At 44.6% G+C, this 23,464-nt stretch overlaps 1 protein-coding gene across 4 annotated transcripts in view; it reads right to left on the bottom strand.

The window, feature by feature from the left end:
* The window catches only part of LOC133569629 (receptor activity-modifying protein 3-like), a 114,430-nt gene that overhangs the window by 24,267 nt on the left and 66,699 nt on the right, over positions 1-23,464 (bottom strand). For 3 of the 4 annotated variants that reach the window (XM_061922099.1, XM_061922100.1, XM_061922098.1), the window contains 2 exons: positions 5,791-5,820; positions 5,551-5,710 (listed from right to left, as the gene is read on the bottom strand). In XM_061922099.1, the coding sequence (XP_061778083.1) occupies positions 5,551-5,710; positions 5,791-5,809 (179 nt within the window). In that variant the 5' untranslated portion in view covers positions 5,810-5,820. Of the gene's footprint in view, positions 1-5,550; positions 5,711-5,790; positions 5,821-14,351; positions 14,434-23,464 lie in introns of all 4 variants that reach the window. The other variant, XM_061922101.1, reaches the window with a different exon arrangement.

Here is a 23,464-nt window from a genome sequence, read left to right as displayed (position 1 = left end):
AAAAGAGTTCATTGTATTACCAACTGTTTTAAAGCAGGTTTATAGAGCTCGCCATGGACCACCACCTTGCCGTGGTGGAGAGCCTTGCGTGTTCTAATGAACCTAGGAGCGATGCTGTCGGGAGCTTCTGCTCCTGGTAGGTTTAACCAGGTCGAGGGGGAGGTTCCAGACAAAGTGTGGTCCAAAGACCTCAACGGTGGAAGTGGCGGAGGATGACACTGAAGGCAGATGAACGCTGCAATAGAGGGTGGTCTCCAGTCGTCATGGATCCATGCCACTGGATGAAGGCCCCTCTCTGCCAAGGACTGTGTGGTGGCTGCAGGCGCATCAGTCTCCCCACGCTAAAAGACGTCACGCGCAGGCGTCCTCCCGAATGGGAACCCATCCATTTTACATCCCGGATAATTCAAAGTCCTTTGGCGACCGGGAAGGGGTAACGGGGGCAGGACAGTGAAGTCTGGCAGTCCCTAGCCACAACCTGGCACACAGGCAGTGGGGGTTAGATTCAGTCGTTAAGCTCATGGACTGAGGCAGAAGAGCTTCTCGACAGCTGCACCCATGACTGAGCAGCCCTATTCAGGATCCACTCTGCTCACCCCAGTAGGGGAGGGCGTTAGAAAAGGTACCCTAAAAATAGCCTGCCTCGCAACATCCTGTCTGGAATACCGCATCCAGAGGGATCACCACCACGCGGTCAGAAACTAAGAAAACACAAATTACACATTGGAGCCTGGAACGTGCGAACCCTCATGGACAACCAATCCAGCGATCGACCTGAAAGGCGAACTGCCATCATCTCCAAAGAGCTAAGGAAGTTCCAGATCGGCATCGCAGCACTCTCCGAGACCCGACTGGCCGACGAAGGGCAGCTGAAGGAAGGAAAAGGTGGATATACTTTCTTTTGGAAAGGAAAGCCTGCAAATGAGCCACGAATCCACGGTGTGGGTTTTGCTATTAAGAACTGCCTCGTCAACCACCTCCATGAACTCCCTGTGGGCATCAATGAGGCCCTAATGACCTTACGCCTTATGCTTGCTAGCAGTCATATGGCCACGGTCGTTGGTGCCTATGCACCAACCCTTGATGCACAAGATGAAGTTAAGGAGGCTTTTTATGCTGACCTGGACAAAGTTCTATCTGAAGTCCCCAAGGAGGACAAGTTAATCCTGCTCGGAGACTTCAATGCCAGAGTGGGACGAAACCACCACCTATGGAGGGGTACGCTGGGGAGAGAATGGTTTGGAAATACAAACTCTAATGGCACACTACTGCTAACTAAGTGCTCGGAGCACAACCTGGTCATCACCATTACACTTTTCCGTCAGAAAACCAAGTTCAAAACATCATGGATGCACCCTCGCTCCAAACTGTGGCATCTCGTTGACTATGTCATTGTCCGCTCTAAAGACCGCCGGGACGTCCTAAACACCAGAGCAATGACCAGTGCAGACGACTGCTGGACCGACCACCGCCTCATTCGCTCCATCATGTCCATCGGCTTAATGCGGAAAACACGGATGCAGTAAAGACAGCGCCGGCCAAGAATTAACATTGAGCTGTTGAGTGACACCACCTACCAACAACAGCTGCAGGAGGCCTTTAGCGCAGCATTGCCCAAACAGTACCCAGAGGATACGGAAACACACTGGAGCATACTTTCGACTGCCATAATGAAATCCTGCAAAAATATCCTTGTCTCAAAAAGCAGAGACATCAAGACTGGTTTGATGAGAACAAAACTGAGATCCAGCAACTAATTGACAACAAGCGGCAAGCTTTCATCATTTGGCAAAACGACATCCACTGCAAAGTGAAAAGAGTAGCCCACGCCAAAGCGAAGGCAGCTGTCCAAACACAGGTTAGGAAACTGAAGAACCAGTGGTGGACAAAGAAGGCTCTGGAGATCAAGCAGCTTGCTGACTCTGGAGACACGAGAGGCTTCTTCGATGCCACAAGAGCGGTGTGTGGTCCCAGCCACCGCTGCCTAACACCCTTTCGCTCAAAGGATGGTCTGCTGCTGCTGAATAACAAGGACGCAATTTCAAACAGGTGGAAAGAACACTATAAGGATCTCTTAAACAGGGACACTATACCTGAGATAGAGGATCTTGACCAACTCCTACAACAAGCCACAGATAAAAGCATGGGAGAACCCCCTACCTAGGCTGAGCTGCAGGATGCCATTGGGAAGATGAGGAACAACAAGGCTGCTGGGCCCGACGGCATTCCAGCAGAGGTCCTGAAGAAAGGCGGACCCGATCTTACCAAGCACATCCATGCCCTGCTTCTCAAAATATGGCAAGAAGAGGACATCCCAGCACAGCTCAGAGATACCCTAATTGTCTCCATATTTAAGAAAGGAGACAAGGCAGACTGTGGGATTTACCGTGGCACCTCGCTCCTGCCCACCATAGGGAAAGCCCTCGCTCGGGTTTTGGCCAACAGATTCACCCCCCTGTCAGAAAGTGTGCTTCCTGAGTCTCAGAGTGGATTTCGCCCAAGCAGAGGCACCACAGACATGATTTTCATCGCACGACAACTGCAAGAAAAATGCAGGGAACAAAACTAATCACTATACATGGCCTTCATAGATCTCACCAAAGCCTTCAACTGGTTAACCGTCATGCCCTTTGGCTGGTTCTTTTCCAAGATTGGCTGCCCAGACAAATACATCCGGGTACTGAGACTACTGCATGATAACATGTCAGCCACAGTGCTCAGGGGCAGTGGAGATGAAATGGAACCCTTTAGGGTAGACACAGGTGTAAAACAGGGATGTGTCATCGCTCCAACACTATTCTCCATTTTTGTTGCTGCTATCCTCCATCTCACAAACATACATCTGACCCAGGGAGTCGAAATAATGTACAGAACCGACGGTCAACTCCTCAACATCAACCGTTTCAGGGCTAAAGGTCAAACCACCACCATATCCATCATGGAGCTGCACTATGCAGACGATAATGCCCTCTTAACCCTCTCAGAAGCGGACCTAAAGTGCACTCTGTCTGCTTTTGTGAAGGCATACAAACAGCTTGGTCTTGCCGTCAATATAAAGAAAACCCAAATCCTCCACCAACCACCACCAAACAGTAGTGCGCCTTTCCTGCACCCAAACCTCTCAATTGACAAAATTTGACTGAAAAATGTGGACCACTTCCCATATCCCGGGAGCCTCCTGTCATCCAAAGCTGTCATTGACGATGAAATACACCACCGCCTCAGCTGTGCCAGCGGGGCATTCTCAAGGCTGAGGAAGCGAGTCTTCGAGAATCGTGACCTCCATGCAAAGACCAAAATCCTGGTCTACAAAGCAGTCGTGCTCCCCACCCTTCTGTATGGGTCAGAAGCCTGGACCACCTACAGCAGGCACTTAAAGGTACTCGACACCTACCATCATAGAAGTCTCAGAAAAATCCTCAGGATCAGCTGGGAGGACCGACGCACCAACACCAGCGTCCTGGAGGAGCCTGGCTTGCCCACCATCACTGCCACGATTGCCCAAAACCAACTCAGATGGACTGGCCATGTAGTCCGCATGCCTGACTCTGAACACAAGTCCTTCATTCCCAGCCTGTTGAAGGGAAACGGGCCCCGGGAGGTCAAAAGAAGAGATTTAAGGATAACATCAAGGCAAACCTGACAAAATGTTGCATAGACCTTAAGTTTTGGGAAGTCAAGGCAACAGACAGGGCAATGTGGAGAAACCTTGTCCGTGAGGGTGCTGCGCAATATAATGACGACCTCCGCCATGCTGGACAAGACAAGCGAAGACTAAGAAAGGAGAGAGCATCCACCAAACAGGCCCTAACCTAAACCCACCACCACTACATTCCCTTGTCCACATTGCCCCAGAATAATCGGGTCCAGAATCGGCCTCCACGCCCACCTGAAGACCCACAAGGACCAGGAAGGAGGACAGTCATTCTCGACCACGAGTGACCGCCGATGATGGTGTGTGTGTGTGTTTGTAAACCTGGCAAAGAGTTCATTGTATTCCCAACTGTTTTAAAGCAGGTTTATCAAGCGTTAATGTTAATTTATTCTGTACACACACCAACCCGTTTCACTGTGCTGCCCACTTGTGCAAATATCAACAGCTCAGTCTCCTTCAACAAGCACACAAGGTTAATATTTTCTTCTATTTTATTTTTTTTAATTTACAAAAGATAAACTTAGTACGTAGGCCATAGGCTTCTAGAAGCTAGCAGCTACACAACAACTAAGCACGCAATAGCACACAAGCAAGGTATCTCCTTAAGGCAATATCCCTAATTTAAACATATTGCAATCCAAAACACGGTATGTGTTAATATAAACAAGTGTCAAATAATTATAGTTGCATATTACTGTGGAGGGAGAGTGTGATCAGCGCGCCTGCAAGAGCAAAGGTCACTGCCTCTGTCGATGGTTTTGAGGGCGGTGCACCTTTGGATAGGGGTGGGCATGTGGTGACGGCGAGACACAGCTGGCAGGAGATTAGATTTCACAGGTGGTATGTGGTAATCTAATCATCTGTCTTTAACAGTGAGCAACCGGGAGCAGAGAGGGAGACGCAACTGAAAGATCATGTTCTGCGAACCAAAAAGACTTTGATAAAAACATATGTGCATTAAAACTGCAAGTGTCTGTCAGTGGGACCGCTAGGAAGCGACTTCCACAGTTACTTACACATACAAAGTCTCCAAGGCAGAAGTGTATTAGAGAGTATCCAGTAACAAGCGTGTCCACATCGTTTAATTTACTGCGTCACTAACTTAACTTTATGAATTATTGTGGCCCCTAGGTTTCGCCAAAGAACCTATTGCCACTCTACTTGAACTTAAAATACAGCATAAGTATATTCCAGACGGTTAATGATACATGGGTTAGTGTTTTTTACAACTACAATTGTTCTTTGAGTAATGTCATTCAATCAAACATTTTCTAACATTCCATCCATCCATCCATCCATTTTCTACCGCTTATTCCCTTTCGGGGTCGCGGGGGGCGCTGGCGCCTATCTCAGCTACAATCGGGCGGAAGGCAGGGTACACCCTGGACAAGTCGCCACCTCACTACAAAATAAAAGTATGTATAATTCCTGCTGATATCGTAATAGATATATATCAATATACCAATACTCAAGGCTCCATTAACGGTATTGTATCATATGAAAGAGACTGCTTTAGTCTGAAGCCTGAAACTTTTAGTCTTTCGAAGCATGGTGGCAAAAGTGGATACACTCATACTTTTTAGGAGCTGTTGGTAGATATTTTAGACATTGCGAAGTATGTGGAAGCAGGACCTTCTGATTCAGAGTATGTAGCAGGTAAAGAAATAAATATATATTGAAGTTATCTGAGTTATTTCCGCACTTTCAGAGCCAAACATTGACCAGTACTTCTCTGCTTCTCTAGTCGAAGTTCCACAGACAAGTGGAAGTGTTGGTTAACCAATCAGGTCTAAGGACCATCCCACTGACTTTGACGGCTGAGTTTCATGAGGATGTCCCATGTCGGTGGTTGATGTGATCCCAGTGTGCAGAAAAGGCAAACTTTAGGGTCGTACCTGATGAAGTGTGTGAGGTTACACCAATACTGAGGGTCTATGTGGGCCATGTCCCGTTTGAAGGCTTCACCACAGACCTCCACTTCCCACTCCAAGCGGGACTCGTTGCATGCTCTCCTCGGCCGAGAGGACGTGGGTTCAATGCTGAAACTCTCAGTCGCTGAAAAGGGGGAAAATAAATCAGATTTAGCCAAGGCGGCTTACTATCTGAATATTAGGTTTGAAAAGATGCACACTTACCTGACAGTCCTCCCATCATCCATGCGTTGACTGCAACAAACAAAGACAGAGCTTTTAGTGAAAAGACGCCACCAATGGCTTATTTACTTTTCTGTCTCCCTCACCTCTAACCTTGCCTTCCCTGGTTGTTATCATAATGTATGCATCATCAGTTGTACCATTTTACAGATCCATGTGCACCTTTTCAATGCTGAGTCATGTACACTGTGCATGACTTTTTGCATGAAATCCTACTAAATTCCCATGACAACACGCTGGTGCTTCACACTAGGAGGCCTTTCCCTTAAATATTCCGAGCCATTACTTCTTGGCTGGACACACACAGAGATCGTTTGAGGTTTTTTGGATCTCCCTAAGGTGCAATTGTGTCAAATCTAAACACATATTTTGTGCAATCCCAAGAGATTGAGGCAGATGAATGCATGTCTGGAATTACATTTACAGTCAAATCAAGCAGACTTGCAAATGAGAGATAGCACATCTGTTTAAAAGAAACCCTGCGGGATAAATACTATACGAGCAACCATGTTTGATAAGCTGAGACTTTTCCCTCTTTGAGGCTTTAAAAGGGTGTGTGAAGTTCAACTCGATATGTGTTGACATCTTGTGCATTTACTGTAGTTTATCTTAATGCTTGAATATGTACTTGCCTCATGTAGCTTGCGTCACTTCGGATAGTGTCTTGTTTGATTTATAGTTCTTCTGTGGGGGCTGGCGCCATACTTGTAATCCTCTTCCAAAACACTAAGGGGCAGTGTCTCCAGAAGGAGCAACTGCTGACTAGATAGTGTGTATTTCCTTCCTGTGAAGAGTGACTATAATATACAACCACTGAACCACAACACTGACAACTTTCTGGAAGTAATCATTCACAATAATCAGGTTACTCTTAATGGACGTTTTACTTATAAATCTTTGTGAAGATGAACTGTGCAACTTTAGAATGATTCGTGGCAGAGGACGTTATTTTTTGCAAGTATGTTCGAATTAAACTCTAACTCAACTCAACTCAACTCAACAATATTCGTCAGTTTGAGACATGGGACAAGAGAGATCCAACATGTAATTTCAAATAAACAAAACTGTTAAATGATTCCCGGGCGCGGCCACCGCTGCTGCCCACTGCTCCCCTCCCCTCACCTCCCAGGGGGTGATCAAGGGTGATAGGTCTAATGCAGAGAATAATTTCACCACACCTAGCGTGTGTGTCAATCATTGGTACTTCAACTTTAACGTCACTTCTGGTTGCAGACTGAACACCTGGTCAAACACTTGGCGATGAAACAGGTAGTCAGAGCCAACTCAGCCAAACGGCCACAAGATAGTGTCATCAAATTGTGCTTTGTTAAATGTTAATTTAGATTGAATTTGCCCTATACATGCTACAAATTAGCATTAGCGATTTCACATGGCCATTTGAACCCCTCCTAGTTTGGTAATGAAAGTTACAACTAAGAACCCCTCACATTCAAACATCCATCTATCCATCCAATTTCTACCAATTGTCCCTCTAGGCGTGGTGGTGGTGGTGGAGCCTATCCCAACAGCCAGTGTGTAATAGGCAAACTACTTACTAATACTTAACACTTTTTAGGCCGCAATATATGACTAGATTCAGATAAATGGCAAAGGCTACATCTTAGCTAAAAAACACACCATAGCCCAAAGCTCTGCCTAAGGTATGTACGGTACTACCAACTCACGTCCTGTAATTGCAACTGCATGTAAAGTCTACAGTATAACACTTGCAAATGAGGCTCAGAATGTAATAAGAGAATAAGACACAACAACTGGACAGGATAGTTATCGTAATCAGCTCATTTCAAATACTAGATGAAAAATACATTGTATGATCAAAAATACCACTAATTAACAACACACAAAAGTACCAAAAATTGGTACTGTTAAGTTCGGGTATCAATTTCCAAGGTACCAGGAATTGAACAGTCGACAGTGGACAGAGACGTGTTTGAAAAAGAGGAGGATAAAGAGTTATGACATGAACTTTAAGGTCATTTCAGTAATGTGTCATGTTTCAGGTACAAATAGAGGAAAGCAAGAGGAAGCAACAGAAGTGTGCAGCTCAACAAAAATGGGCTACCAAAAATGGGCTATCAAAAATACATTTAAAAAATGGAACCCTGGGGAAACTAAGGATTGAAAATACAACATCAAAAAACAAAATCTGCAAATGTCACACACAACGAAATACAGATAGACAGTGAAGGAAACAAACAGACTGATTGGTCAATGAGGTACACCTGGATAAAACTGGATCAGAACAAGGGACATGTATAATGATAACAGGACCAGTTGTCAACTATGTCACAATTCCAGCATGTGGATGTCAAACCCAGCAGTAACCAGAACAGAAAACAACAAATAAAGTCATCAAACAATATTAGTGGCTTCTACACGTTACTTTTATTTCATCTTAATGAAGATATTTCTGAAAAAAGAGGTGTATTTGCGTTAATGTGGTGTTATTGTCCTATTAATATGATTATATTAATTTAAGTGCTGCAGTTTAATCTCGTCGAATTAATATGCAATCAAAAATATTAGTTTTAATTAAAAAGCATGTTTTTACTAAAGTTATTGCTGTTTATATCACTCCATCAAAAACATATTCAACAAAGCTTTATAGGACATTATAAATCAGCTCTGTCTGCGTCACAATACTAAAGCGTGTGCGAGTGATTTGGTTCATGTAGTGAATCATGCCAGATTGGGAATTATTGCAGTTTGTCTCCGTCACAGTTAAATACACATCCAGCTCTAGATTTGCAGCACGAGAGTGAAATAAATGAGACTTTCGCAAAGCAGCAGTAATATTTTTTAGGTTGGCTTTTTGGGAACAGTAAAATATGAAATGAGTTGGAAACACATTTGTGGACACTAAAAGTGCTAAATAAGAGGCAAACAAAATGGTTGACAGATGATTTTATTCAGGTTTCTAATATCATAAACATAGGGCCAAATGGGAATAAATATCAAATAACAAGACAATAATTTCCTTGGACAATGGCCATAACTAAACAATGTGTTTTTTTAAAAACGTATTATCATGGGAATAACTCTATCCGAATGTTGAGAACTCCTGTTTCCACCCTAGTGTCAACAGCACCTCTTCTGTGGCAGTCAAGTAGTGAACTCTATTTTCCCTCAAATGCTTCAAGGCACATTTTAAGTAATTCAACATAATTTCTAATAATTATTATTACTGCACAAAAACCAAACAAAACACACTAATATATTAAAACATATACAGTGGGAATGTGTCATGTTGTGTTCAAAACATGTATTTTTTTTCTTTAAACTGAGTGTGTTAACCGCATTTCAAAAATATGGACAATTTCATTTAATATTCGTACTTGGTGATACAGATATGAATAATTACCAAATACCTGTTATGTGAGCCTATTTGGTAGGGGTGCTCAAACACATCGATTTACATTCAAATTGTGATTCTTATCATCCCTAATCTAAATTGAGTCATAGTTTTTGTAAAAAAAAATTTTAGGCCATCTTTACGTCAAAGCGAGGTTGTGTAATTTGTAACCTATTTTGAAAAGATTTATTATAATTACTATACAAAATACATTAATCAGAATCAGAATCAGAATCAGAATCAGAAATCTCCTCTCTGAGCTTCCACCTTATCGTGATAGAGGAGTTTGCGTGTCCCAAATGATCCTAGGAGCTATGCTGTCCGGGGGCTTGATGCCCCCTGGTAGGGTCTCCCAAGGCAAACAGGTCCTAGGTGAGGGATCAGACAAAGAGCAGCTCGAAGACCTCAATGAAGAAGAAAAATGGACCCAGATTTCCCTCGCCCAGACGCAGGTCACCGGGGCCCCTCTCTGGAATCAGGCCCGGGCACGATGGCGAGCGCTTGGTGGCCGGGCCTGTTACCATGGGGCCCGGCCGGGCACAGCCCGAAGAGGCAACGTGGGTCATCCCTCCAATGGGCTCACCACCCATAGCAGGGGCCATGGAGGTCGGGTGCGATGTGAGCTGGGCGGCAGCCGAAGGCAGGGCACTTGGCGGTCCGATCCTCGGCTACAGAAGCTAGCTATTGGGACGTGGAACGTCACGTCACTGGGGGTGAGAGAGCCTGAGCTAGTGGGCGAAGTCGAGAAATTCCGTCTGGATATAGTCGGACTCACTTCGACGCACAGCAAGGGCTCTGGAACCACTTCTCTCGAGAGGGATTGGACCCTCTTCCACTCTGGCGTTGCCGGCAGTGAGAGGCGATGGGCTGGGGTGGCAATTCTTGTTTCCCCCCGGCTCAAGGCCTGCACGTTGGAATTCAACCAAGTGGACGAAAGGGTAGCCTCCCTCCGCCTTCGGGTGGAAGGACGGGTCCTGACTGTTGTTTGTGCTTACGCACCAAACAGCACTTCAGAGTACCCACCCTTTTTGAGTGCACTCGAGGGAGTACTGGATAGTGCTCCCCCGGGTGATTCGTTGTCCTACTAGGGGACCTTAACGCTCATGTTGGCAACGACAGTGAAACCTGGAGAGGTGTGATTGGGAAGAATGGCCGCCCGGATCTGAATCCGAGTGGTGTTTTCTTATTGGACTTTTGTGCTCGTCACAGTTTGTCCATAACAAACGCCATGTTCAAACATAAGGGTGTCCATATGTGCACTTGGAACCAGGACACCCAGGGCCGTAGTTCCATGATCGACTTTGTAGTTGTGTCATCGAATTTGCGGCCTCATGTTTTGGACACTCGGGTGAAGAGAGAGGCGGAGCTTTCTACCGATCACCACCTGGTGGTGAGTTGGCTGCGATGGTGGGTGAGGATGCCGGACATACCTGGCAGGCCCAAACGCATTGTGAGGGTTTGCTGGGAACGTCTGGCAGAGTCTCCTGTCAGGGAAAGTTTCAATTCCCACCTCCGGAAGAACTTTCAACATATCACGAGGGAGGTGCTAGACATTGAGTCCGAGTGGACCATGTTCCGCACCTCTATTTTCGAGGCGGCTGATTGGAGCTGTGGCCGCAAGGTAGTTGGTGCCTGTCGGGGCGGTAATCCTAAAACCCGCTGGTGGACACCAGCGGTGAGGGATGGCGTCAAGCTGAAGAAGGAGTCCTATCAGGTTCTTTTGGCTCATAGGACTCTGGAGGCAGAGGACAGGTACCGACAACGGTCGCGGAGGCAACAACTCGGACATGGGAGGAGTTCGGGGAAGCCATGGAAAATGACTTCCGGACGGCTTCGAAGCGATTCTGGACCACCATCCGCCGCCTCAGGAGGGGGAAGCAGTGCACTATCAACACCATGTATGGTGCGGATGGTGTTCTGCTGACCTCAACTGCGGATGTTGTGGGTAGGTGGAAGGAATACTTCGAAGACCTCCTCAATCCCACCAACACAGCTTCCTATGAGGAAGCAGTGCCTGGGGAATCTGTGGTGGGCTCTCCTATTTCTGGGGCTGAGGTTGCTGACGTAGTTAAAAAGCTCCTCGGTGGCAAGGCCCCAGGGGTGGATGAGATCCGCCCGGAGTTTCTTAAGGCTCTGGATGCTGTGGGGCTGTCTCGGTAGTCAAGACTCTGTAGCATCGCGTGGGCATCGGGGGTGGTACCTCTAGATTGGCAGACCGGGGTGGTGGTTCCTCTCTTTAAGAAGGCGGACCGGAGGGTGTGTTCCAACTATCGAGGGATCACATTCCTCAGCCTTCCCGGAAAGTTTTATTCAGGTGTACTGCAGAGGAGGCTATGCCGGATAGCCGAACCCCAGATTCACGAGGAACAGTGTGGTTTTCGTCCTGGTCGTGGAACTGTGGACCAGCTGCATACTCTCGGGAGGGTTCTTGAGGGTGCATGGAAGTTTGCCCAACCAGTCTACATGGGCTTTGTGGACTTGGAGAAGGCATTCGACCGTGTCCCTCTGGAATTCTTGTGGGGAGTGCTCAGAGAGTATGGGGTATCGGAATGTCTTATTGTGGCGGTCCGCTCCCTATACGATCAGTGTCAGAGCTTGGTCCTCATTGCCAGCAGTAAGTCGAACACATTTTCATTGAGGGTTGGACTCCACCAAGGCTGTCCTTGGTCACCGATTCTGTTCATAACTTTTATAGACAGAATTTCTAGACGCAGTCAAGGCATTGAGGGGTTCCGGTTTGGTGGCCGCGGGATTAGGTCCTGCTTTTTGCAGATGATGTGGTCCTGATGGCTTCATCTGGCGGGGCTCTTCAGCTCTCACTGGATCAGTTCGCAGCCGAGTGTGAAGCGACCGGAATGAGAATCAGCACCTCCAAGTCCGAGTCCATGGTTCTCGCCCGGAAAAGGGTGGAATGCCATCTCCGGGTTGGGGAGGAGACCCTGCGCCAAGTGAAGGAGTTCAAGTACCTAGGAGTCTTGTTCACGAGTGAGGGAAGAGTGGATTGTGAGATCGACAGGCGGATCGGTGCGGCGTCTTCAGTAATGCGGACGTTGTACCGATCTGTTGTGGTGAAGAAGGAGCTGAGCCGGAAGGCAAAGCTCTCAATTTACCGGTAGATCTACGTTCCCATTCTCACCTATGGTCATGAGCTTTGGGTCATGACCGGAAGGATAAGATCACGGGTACAAGCGGCCGAAATGAGTTTCCCCCACCGTGTGGCGGGGCTCTCCCTTAGAGATAGGGTGAGAAGCTCTGTCATCCGGGAGGACCTCAAAGTAAAGCCGCTGCTCCTCCACATCGAGAGTAGCCAGATGCGGTGATTTGGGCATCTGGTGAGGATGCCACCCAAACGCCTCCCTAGCGAGGTGTTTAAGGCACGTCCAACCGGTAGGAGGCCATAGGGAAGACCCAGGACACGTTGGGAAAACTATGTCTCCCGGCTGGCCTGGGAACGCCTCGGGATCCCCCGGGATGAGCTAGACAAAGTGGCTGGGGAGAGGGAAGTCTGGGCTTCCCTGCTTAGGCTGCTGCCCCCGCGATCCGACCTCAAATAAGCGGAAGAAGATGGATGGGTGGATGGATGGAAGAATCAGACATACTTTATTAATCCCCGAGGGGAAATTAAAATATTTAGCACAATCCCATTCAAGATCAGACAAACATTACAGGGAGACCTAACAGGATCCCTGACGGGTCTTCCAACTTCCTTCGCCCCTTACAAAAAAGGTGAGATACAGGTTACCAAGTGGGGGGAATTGGAGAAAAAAATAAAATAAAAAAATCGATCTAAGCCTGGGCCCCTGTAGAGGGGGTCCAGACTAAGGCCAAGGGAAAAAACAAATCATAGCCATAGTACACATTCCTCTTACATGTGTGTAAGAGGGAAACATCAAAGAACACAAAGGACATGAAATACATTAAAGTAGCAGAGCTGATGCAACCAGCCACTTCTACATACAGCTATGAGTAAAAAGTAAAATAAACATTTACACTGTGGTGGCCTCTGCTGGCGTGGAGGGAGCATGGCCAGAGACAGGTGCAGACCCAACAAAGCAACCAAGAGAGCCGATTCCATTCTCGGTTGCCAACCAACTCTCGCCCTGTGTCCAGTCCGCATGGATGAGCGAGGATACGTCCAAAAAGACTGGAGTGTCAGATACCTGCTCATTCAGCCAAGACACTGTGAAGCTTGGTCCGTCCGGCGCTCAGTGCTAGCTCCGCAGCCCTGTCTCTTCATCCGCATCTCCTCCAGTCTTTCCAAACTGACTCTGGTGTGGCAGAGACCCAGCAGCTGGTCTCCATGGCTAAAAGGCTCCCGGGAGGTAGATCCAGAAGTCCACAAAAAGCACCGCGGAGGTCAGGAAAGTGCCACCCCTTGTCACACAGTCCCAAAGGGTCCCGGACCAAAAGGCAAAAAATATATACAGTATCTATATAATAACACATGAAAACAAGAGCGAAACACAAAAGGATGACACAAGAGCACAGAGCTCCTGCCAACAGCAGCCACTACAGCGGCGCCATCTTTGAAAAAAAAAAAAAACAATATATAAAAAATTATAATAATACATACATGATGCAAGAACTGGTTTCAACAGAGAACCGTGTTGAATTGAGAATTTATTCTGAATCAAATCATTAACCCAAGAATCGGAATCAGATCAAATCGTGAGGTGCCCAGAGATTCCTAACTCTACTTGCAGTGCATGAAAAAATGAAGTCAGGTTGGTTGTGCAATCTAGTGTTGCCAATCAAACTATCCCCAGGTGCATGTCTTTGAAGGTGGGAGGAAGCCGAAGTACTGGGAGGGAACCCATCCAGTCACGGGGAGAACACGCATACTTCATACAGAAAGACCCTGAGCCCGAGGATCGAACCCAGGACCTTTGTATTGTGAGGCACATGCACTAACCCCTGTAACTGCTGTGCTGCCTGGTATCTGTCTTTCTTTCTTCGTTCTTTTTTTTTTTCAACTACAACCGTTTGCCCTGCATTCGAAGTGTTTCCTTTTTCCTTTTTAAGCGCAGCACTCTTTTTTAGCCCCTCGCCCTTTGCCTTTCTCTTTCATCTGCAATGTCAGTGGCTTGTACACACACGGTTTATTTCCTCTGCTTAACTTTCAAAACTTCCATTTTTTAGCCAGGAAATCTAGTTTTTGCCTTTGTCTTACCGGTTCCATTCTGTTTGTTTTCGTCCTCCCTCAGCAGCACTCGCAGCGTAGGCTCGTTACAGCAGCGTGCAGAGTTTCATGTCTCGTGATTCAATCAAATAAAAACATCACAAAACAGTAGAAAATAAATACATGGAAGAATGAACAGAGGTGAAAGGTCATTAACATGACAGAAAAAAATATTTCTGCCAAAAATCCCAACTGTGGTTTAGATATATTGAGGCCGCGGATAGTTGCTATGGCACGGTAGTGTGCATCGAGCAAATACAGCATATTTTACTATGGAGGTTAATTTGTGTCTTTATTATGATTTTTTGTGATTTTTTACAACTATGTAACTGAATTTTTTTTTTTTAACATCAATTCATGCTGACAATTGTTCTATTTTTTTGTTTGTTTTAAAATTAGTGTATACAAAATTGTGTAAAAAATTTAATGTATAACAATTCAGTGTCGAAAAATTTGCTGCTTTAAAAATCAAAACTCAGTTCCGGTAAAATAAGGCTAAACCTCAGAACCAGGTGTCAAGTTGGAAGTCACATGACACAGGTCTTGCAAAACAGCATTAAACAGCAATTAATTGGGCTACCTGTGCATAATACAAACACTTCAATGTGGCCCGATGAATGTTTTCAAAATATAGAAATGGTTCAATTCTGCACTCTTTTAAGTGGTTGTACAAGTCATGCAGTTGAAATGACTGTGATACACAATGTGACCAGAAGATGGTAATGATACATGATGCAAAATCATTGTTCTTTGTCGTACAAAATTCTGCAAAACAGTGATATTATATTTAATTTGTGGATGTTATCTTACCTATTGAATCTTGCTTTTTGAAGCAGCGACACTGAATTTTTCAGAACTGATTTTTCATACCATGAATTTTATACACTAAATTTTGGCAATTGTCAACATAAATACATTGGGTACACACAAAGTTACACATATTCGCTAAAATCCCACCACCAACGCTGTGATCCTTATACATGCGTTTGTCACGTCTCATCTCGATTACTGTAACGTATTATTTTCGAGTCTCCCTATGGCTAACATTAATAGATTACGGTTGGTACAAAATGCGGCTGCAAGAATTTTGACAAGAACAAGAAATTTTGATTGTTTTACTTCTATACTGGCTCACCAGCACTGGCTTCCTGTGCATTTAAGATGCGGCTTTAAGGTTTTACTACTTAGGTATAAAATACTAAACGGTCTAGCGCCATCATATCTTGCTGATAGATATCTGCGTTCAAACTCCTGCTTATTGTGATTCTATTAGTCCCCAAAAAGTCTGCAGGCTTTAGAGTGTTTTCTATTCAGGCTCAAGTACTGTGGAACGTACTTGTTAGAGATGCTACCTCAGTAAAAGCATTTAAATCCCATCTTAAAACTCATTTGTAAACTCTATCCTTTAAATGTACCCCTTTTAGGACCAGTTGATTTGCTGTCTTTCTTTTCTGCTTTGCCCACCTCTCCTGTCTGGAGAGGTTATCAAGTGACCATGGCTCAGTCTCCACGGATGATCCGGTAGCTGTTCAAAGTTGGGACCACTCCTCTTTACATCAGTCTCTACATTGCTGACTTGTCTCCTTTCAAGACCCTGCTGGGTCTCGTTGTTCCCATTGGGTTGAGTTTTTTCTTGCCCTGATGTGGTTTGTGCAGCCCTTTGAAACATTTGTGATTAAGGGCTATATAAGTAAACGTTGATTAAATGATTGATTGATTGATTGATTGATTGATAAATTCAGGGCCAAAAAAAGCTTTCGTGATAAAAACACAAATTAACCTCAATAGTTTACCAAGTCAAATTCCTTTTGTTTAACATACTTGGTCAATAAACATTATTGTGATTCGGAATATGAATCTTAATATATACATAAAGAGGAGCAGGCAGCAGCATTCTCATGCTTTCTGTTACATCCAAGAAGAAATTATGTCAGCTAGTTTGAAACATGTCTCATCACGTCTAGGAGCCCAAAATAGATTTTATAGAAATGTTTATAATATTTCAGGGTTACTCAGGAGGAAACCTTAGAATACATTAAATCCATAAACTGCTATGAAATTGTTTACATTTAAGGAGCTTAATGTGATGTAGAGAATTCCCATATTTTTACAAATATTCCCATGAGATTTTACTTATCTTGAAATGCAAATGATGATGCAAAATGATTGAATGAATGAATTAATATTTTCAGCAGGAAGAAGATACATACTGTATTTGGGCATTTAACAGTATGAGTGTTTGACTCATTCAATATAGTGAGTGCTGTGAAACACTTTTCTCTGTAAAATCAATCAGGCAAACCTTTTTACCAAAAGTGTATTTGAGAGGGAAGGGGGAAGCCCACTAACCACATTAGGCTAATAGGTTATCAGCCAATATTAAAACATAACTTTGCTTTTAAATTGCAGGGGTATTAAAATTAAGTTCTTGATCTATTTAAGGATGGATGATACTTCTGGCACTGCTGTCACCTGACGTTTGTTAGCCCTTTGAGAGAAATTAGGTGAGAAAATGAGATGCATGTCTACAAACAGATACAAAGTCCAGCCAAGCATATGTTGCTTTGTTTATCAGTCTGCCCCATCGATGGCATCATCAAGACAGGAAAGTTATTGTTAACAATCTGATGCTATCCTCTTATTGCATTCCAATGTGGTGCCTTTTTATCAAGCATAATTGGTACTTGAACAAATCTCGTTTTGAGACGATAGAAGCACATGACCCCTCTAAACACATACAGAGCAAAAAACAATACATCCCAAACAGGATATTGAGTAGTGCGCATTACTGCCTAAAGCCAGGGGCTGTGTTTTTAATTCAGTCGTTAATTAGCAGAAGAAAATTACACCAAAGATCCACACTGAATTTCCTCAATGACAACAAACTAAGGAATGTATAATGCTGTAATTAATTTGAGAGATGTGGGCCTTTATTTTACAGGCTGAGACAACTATTTCAGGAAACTGTGTGGACAAAATCCCATAATTAATAAGGATGTTGTTCCAATGTGTGTGTGTGAGAGAGAGAGAAGTGTAAGGTAGATTGCTTACACGCGCTCAAGTAGGCACAGAGCCTCACTATGTGCAAACCCCTCGGCAATCAAAGAGAAGCAAGTCTTGTTCTGTGTCTAAAAAGTCACATCTAAAGCTAATTCCTTTTACCATTTTCCAGGATTCTGAAAAGTGTTAGTTTTGAGTGACATTAAGTAAAGCATTTTGGGTTTCCAATAACAAACAAAAAAAAACCCAGAACTGATACAGTGGCACCTTGGTTCAGGGTTGAATTGGTTCAGTGGCATAGCTCATAACCCAAAACGCATGTATCTCAAATCAAAGTTTTTTATTTTCTGAAAAAAACACCAACATTAGATGAGGAATGTTATATCAAAAATAACATAACATATACTACAAACAGCTCATGGATGAATGTACTCAACTTAAAATATATTTTTACGCCCAAAGCTGGTGTTCAACTTTTGTTATTTTTCGGACTATAAGCTGCTACTTTTTTCCTACGCTTTTTACAAATAAAAATGGTGCAGCTATTTTATGGATTTTTCTTTGCTATCAGCCATAATATTTTGTATTCAACAAATAGTTTTCGTATAACCCTGATAGAGACACTGAAAATGTGTTTTATTGTTTGAGCAAAGGCATCATCTTTGGGATGTGTTCGCTCATTGCAGGTGCTGTGGGTTGAAAATGTACTTCATGTTTCATGCCTTGAGTATATCCCGCTTTGTTTACTATTCCTCTACAGCGTTTCTTCTTGAAAGGAAACCTTATTCTTCACTGCGAGAAACATTTATAAGTTTCACAGTGTAACTAACATAATTCATACTTACGAAACCGTCCCAGATTGAAAATACTCCTACACTTCTGTAGGAGTGTTTTCATGCATATTTGAATGCAGCTCTTCCCGGGATCCCCTGGGAAGAGCTGGACAAAGTGGCTGGGGAGAGGAAAGTCTGGGCTTCCCTGCTTAGGCTGCTGCCCCTGCGACCCAACCTCGGCTAACGGAAGAAGATGAATGGATGGATGGATTTGTACGTGTTATTATAATGTACTAGTGTAGTTAGCATTAGATGATAACATGTTTCCAAGTGTATGTGTTAGTAATATTAACTTACAATGCCATTCTTTTTGTATTGTTTCAGTCTCTTAAACTCACCAAAACATCACTGTAGAGTTATTGAGTCTGTTGGAACAGCGAGCTTCCGCAGCCAGTGGGTCTGTGACGATGACTTCTGTTTTGTTTGATCAGCCATTTTACTGACGTCTTACAGGTGTTGTGTTTTTGTTTTATACTACCTTCTCCTTTGTCTGCACCTGTGTATTCAGTGATTCGTCCTCGGCGAGGGGCGGACCTTGAGGCACAGCTGCTCGTAATTAGCCCGGCAGTATTTAGGCTCGTCACTGACAGCTTGGCCTTACCGGTTAATGTATCATGAACAACTCTTGTGTATGCGCCTGCTTCACCTCACCAGACCTGGTACATTGTCGCTACTTAGTCCTGAATTCCTAACCTCTTCTTTGTTTGTATCCCAGCCTCCTTGAGTTAAAGGGGATTATTTTATCGGACTCTTGCCCTGCTCAGTGCGCCCTGGCCTTTTCTCCTGCCGACCTCTGAGGATCCTATTTTTGTCCAGGTTTCATGGTGTGCGCTTCTGCTCCATCGCCCTTGATTATCCCTTTTGTCTAATTAAATTTATTTTCATTTTTGTAACTCCACCTTGTCTCCCGTCTCTGCATCTTGAACTCCAATGTACAGGCTTTGAGCCGGGAGGCAACAAGAATTGCTAATCCCAGCTCGTCGCCTCTCACTGCGTGCAACGCCAGTGTGGAAGAGAGTCCAGACCCTCTCAAGTGAACTAGTTCCAGAGCTCTTGCTGTGTGTCGAGGTGAGTCCGACTATATACAGCCGGAACTTCTCTACCTCGCGCACTAGCTCAGGCTCCTTACCCCCCAGTCCACGTCCCAAGAGCTAGCTTACGTAGCCGAGGATCAGACCAATAAGTGCCTTGCCTTCGGCTGCCGCCCTGCTTACAATGCACCCAACTTCTACGGCCCCTTCCATGAGTGGTGAGCCCATTGGAGGGGTGACCCACGTTGCCTCTTTGGGCTGTGCCCGGTCTGGCCCCATGGGGACTTGCCCGGCCACCAGGCGCTCGCCATCGGGCCTCCTGGCTCCAGAGGGGGGCCCCAGTGACCCGCGTCCGGGCGAGAGATATCTGCGTCTTTGTTGGTGCATTTCCGCCTTCAGCGTTGTCTATTTTGCAGAGGAGCTGAGCGTCGCTTCTCCCACTGTCCTGCCCGTTGTTGCACTCTAGCTTCACCTCCTCGCCGTAGTCAAGCCCCACCTCCTCACCGCACTCCAGCTGCAACTCCAGCGACCGATCCGGCTCCTCTACTGCCATCTACAGGTCAGACATTATCAAGGCTTCAACTCACGGGCATGCTTGCCTGGGATAAAGATCAGAGATTGGACATTAGGGCTCTTATTGACTCAGGTTCTGATGACAATTTTATCAATGAGTCTGTCATTAAACGTTTTTCCATACCCGTTGCCAAATTACACAGACCTAGTTTAGTCCAATCCCTCGACAGAGGCCACCTGGCGAGCGTTTCCCCTCAGACTCAGCCGTTTTATTTTAAATTATCTGGAAACCATTTTGAGTCAACCAATTTTCTAGTCATTCCCTCTTGTTCGGCTCCTGTTGTGCTCGGGCTTACCTGGCTAGCTAAACAACATAATCCCCGTATTGACTGGGTCAAGACTACTATCATTAGCTGTTTTTTTTTCTGTCATGCGCAAAACACAGGGCCCGCACGTGTCGTAAAGGAGGTCATTGATTTGTCGGTTGTGCCTACTGCTTACCACGAACTTAAAGAGGTCTTTAGCAAGGACCGCACGTTGTCATTACCTCCACACCGTCCCTATGATTGTTGTATTAATCTCCTCCCTGGTGCCACAGTCCGTTCATCCCGTCTTTATAACATTTCGAAACATGAAAGAAATTCACGAGAGGACTTTATCACCACTTTGCTCGCTTCTGGCGTCATCCGTCTCTCCAACTCTCCTCTAGCAGCCGTTTTTTTTTTTTTGTGGAAAAGAAGGATAAGACACTCTTCCCTTGCATTGATTACCGTGCCCTAAACACTATTAGTGTTAAAAAATAAACATCCTCTCCCGCTTCTCAACTCAGCTTCCAACCCACTACACATTGCTAGACACTTCACCAAACTGGACCTCCGCAATGAATATCACTTAGTCAGGATTAAGCAATGAGATGAATGGAAGACCGCATTTAGCACACAACTTGGACACTTCGAATACCTTGTCATGCCTTTTGGCCTCACCAATGCGACGGCTGTTTTTCAAAGCCTCATCAATGATGTCTTGCGCGACATGCTCGACCGTTTAGTGATCATCTACAAACCCCCTCTCCATATAAGTTGGGAAATTGTGTTAGAGGTAAATGAAAACAGAATACAATGATTTGCAAATCCTTTTTAACCCATATTTAATTGAATGCACTACAAAGACAAGATATTTGGTGTTCAAACTGATAAACTTTTTTTTTTTTTTTGCAAATAATAATTAACTTAGAATTTCATGGCTGCAACACGTGCCAAAGTAGTTTAGAAAGGGCATGTTCACCACTGTGTTACATCACCTTTTCTTTTAACAATACTCAATAAACGTTTGGGAACTGAGGAAACTAATTGTTGAAGCTTTGAAACGGGAATTCTTTCCCATTCTTGTTTTATGTAGAGCTTCAGTCGTTCAACAGTCCGGGGTCTCCGCTGTAGTATATTACGCTTCATAATGCGCCACAAAATTTCGATGGGAGACAGGTCTGGACTGCAGGCGGGCCAGGAAAGTACCCGTACTTTTTTTTTATAAAGCCACGCTGTTGTAACACGGGCTGAATGTGGCTTGGCATTGTTTTGCTGAAATAAGCAGGGGCGTCCATGAAAAAGACGGCACTTAGATGGCAGCATTTGTTGTTCCAAAACCTGTATATACCTTTCAGCATTAATGTTGCCTTCACAGATGTGTAAGTTACCCATGCCTTGGGCAATAATGCACCCCAATACCATCACAGATGCTGGGTTTTGAACTTTGTGTCAATAACAGTCTGGATGGTTCACTTCCCCTTTGGTCTGGATGACACAATGTCGAATATTTCCAAAAACAATTTGAAATGTGAACTCGTCAGACCACAGAACACTTTTCCACTTTGCATCAGTCATCTTAGATGATCTTGGGCCCAGAGAAGCCGGCGGCGTTTCTGGATGTTGTTGATAAATGGCTTTCGCTTTGCATAGTAGAGCTTTAACTTGCACTTACAGATGTAGCAACTAACTGTATTTAGTGACAGTGGTTTTCTGAAGTGTTCCTGAGCCCATGTGGTATTATCCTTTAGAGATTGATGTCAGTTTTTGATACAGTGCCACCTGAGGGATCGAAGGTCACGGTCATTCAATGTTGGCTTCCAGCCATGCCGCCTACGTGGAGTGATTTCTCCAGATTCTCTGAACCTTTTGATGATATTATGGACCGTAGATGTTGAAATCCATAAATTTCTTGCAATTGCACTTTGAGAAACGTTGTTCTTAAACTGTTTGACTATTTGCTCACGCAGTTGTGGACAAAGGGGTGTACCCCGCCCCATCCTTTCTTGTGAAAGACTGAGCATTTTTTGGGAAGCTGTTTTTATACCCAATCATGGCACCCACCTGTTCCCAATTAGCCTGCACACCTGTGGGATGTCCAAATAAGTGTTTGCGTGTGGTTCAGCAGCTGCAGGGCCGCAGAGAGAACGGCGCTCCAGAGAGTCATAAAGACCGCCCAGAAGTTAATCGGATGCCCCCTCCCCCCCCTGGCTGACCTGTACAGCTCCCGCTGTCTCAGGAAAGCACAGAGCATCCTGAAAGACCCATTCCACCCCGGGCACATCCACCTGGAACTGCTACCCTCAGGCAGACGCTACAGGGTGCTAAAAGCGAGCACCAATAGACTAAAACATAGCTTTTACCCAAGAGCCATAGTAGCACTAAACAGGCACTGAGTGAGCACAATATGTCCATCATGTCCTCATGTGTAATGTTTAAATGTTTTTCTATTTTTTCGGACTACAATGTGCAATAATGTTTTATGTATGTATACATAGATACATCTGTCATCTCTATCTTTTTTTTTAATTTTTTTTTTAATTTTTTTTATTTTTTTATTTATACTACCATATTGTATATGCACCTTAGGAGGAGCTGCTCCAATTTCGTTGTTCTTTGAACCTGTTCATTGCAATAATGACAATAAAACTCTATTCTATTCTATTCTATTGATGAGCATTCCTCTACTTTATCACTATTTATTGCCACCTTTACCAACTTCTTTGTCACGTGTTGCTGGCATCAAATTCTGAAGTTAATGATTATTTGCAAAAAAAAAAAAAGTTTATCAGTTTGAACATCAAATACGTTGTCTTTGTAGCATATTCAACTGAATATGGGTTGAAAATGATTTGCAAATCATTGTATTCCGTTTATTTTTACATTTAACACAATTTCCCAACTCAAATGGAAATGGAGTTTGTACTTGGACATATCCTCATTTTCTTGCCTACTCCCGAACTTCACATCCAGCATGTTCGCCTAGTTCTCCAACTTCTTCTCGAGAATCGTCTTTACGTCAAAGCCGAGACGTGCGTGTTCCATTCCAAGTCTGTTCCGTTCTTGGGTTTTATTGTGGAGAGCGCTCAACTCCAAACGGATCTCGCAAAGATCAAGTTGGTGGTTGATTGGCCCACATCCACTTCTAGAAAACAGCTCCAAAGGTTTCTAGGTTTTGCTAATCTTTATCGCCGTTTCGTCCGTAATTTTAGTCTGGTAGCTGAACCATTAACTAGACTTAGGTCCACTAAGCTACCCTTTTTGTGGACCTCAGAGACATAGACTTCCTTTGATAAAATTAAGTTGTTGTTTACTACTGCACCAGTTCTCCAGTCCACCCTAACGTTTCCTCTCAATTTTTTGTTGAGGTTGACGCATACGACTCCGGCGTGGGAGCTGTTCACACCCAGCTCTTCACCTCCGAC

The sequence above is a fragment of the Nerophis ophidion genome, linkage group LG15 (genome assembly GCF_033978795.1).
Source record: "Nerophis ophidion isolate RoL-2023_Sa linkage group LG15, RoL_Noph_v1.0, whole genome shotgun sequence".
Taxonomy (NCBI): Eukaryota; Metazoa; Chordata; class Actinopteri; order Syngnathiformes; family Syngnathidae; genus Nerophis; species Nerophis ophidion.
Note: the sequence above shows the minus strand (reverse complement) of the source record. Positions and strands in the feature narration are given on the sequence as shown.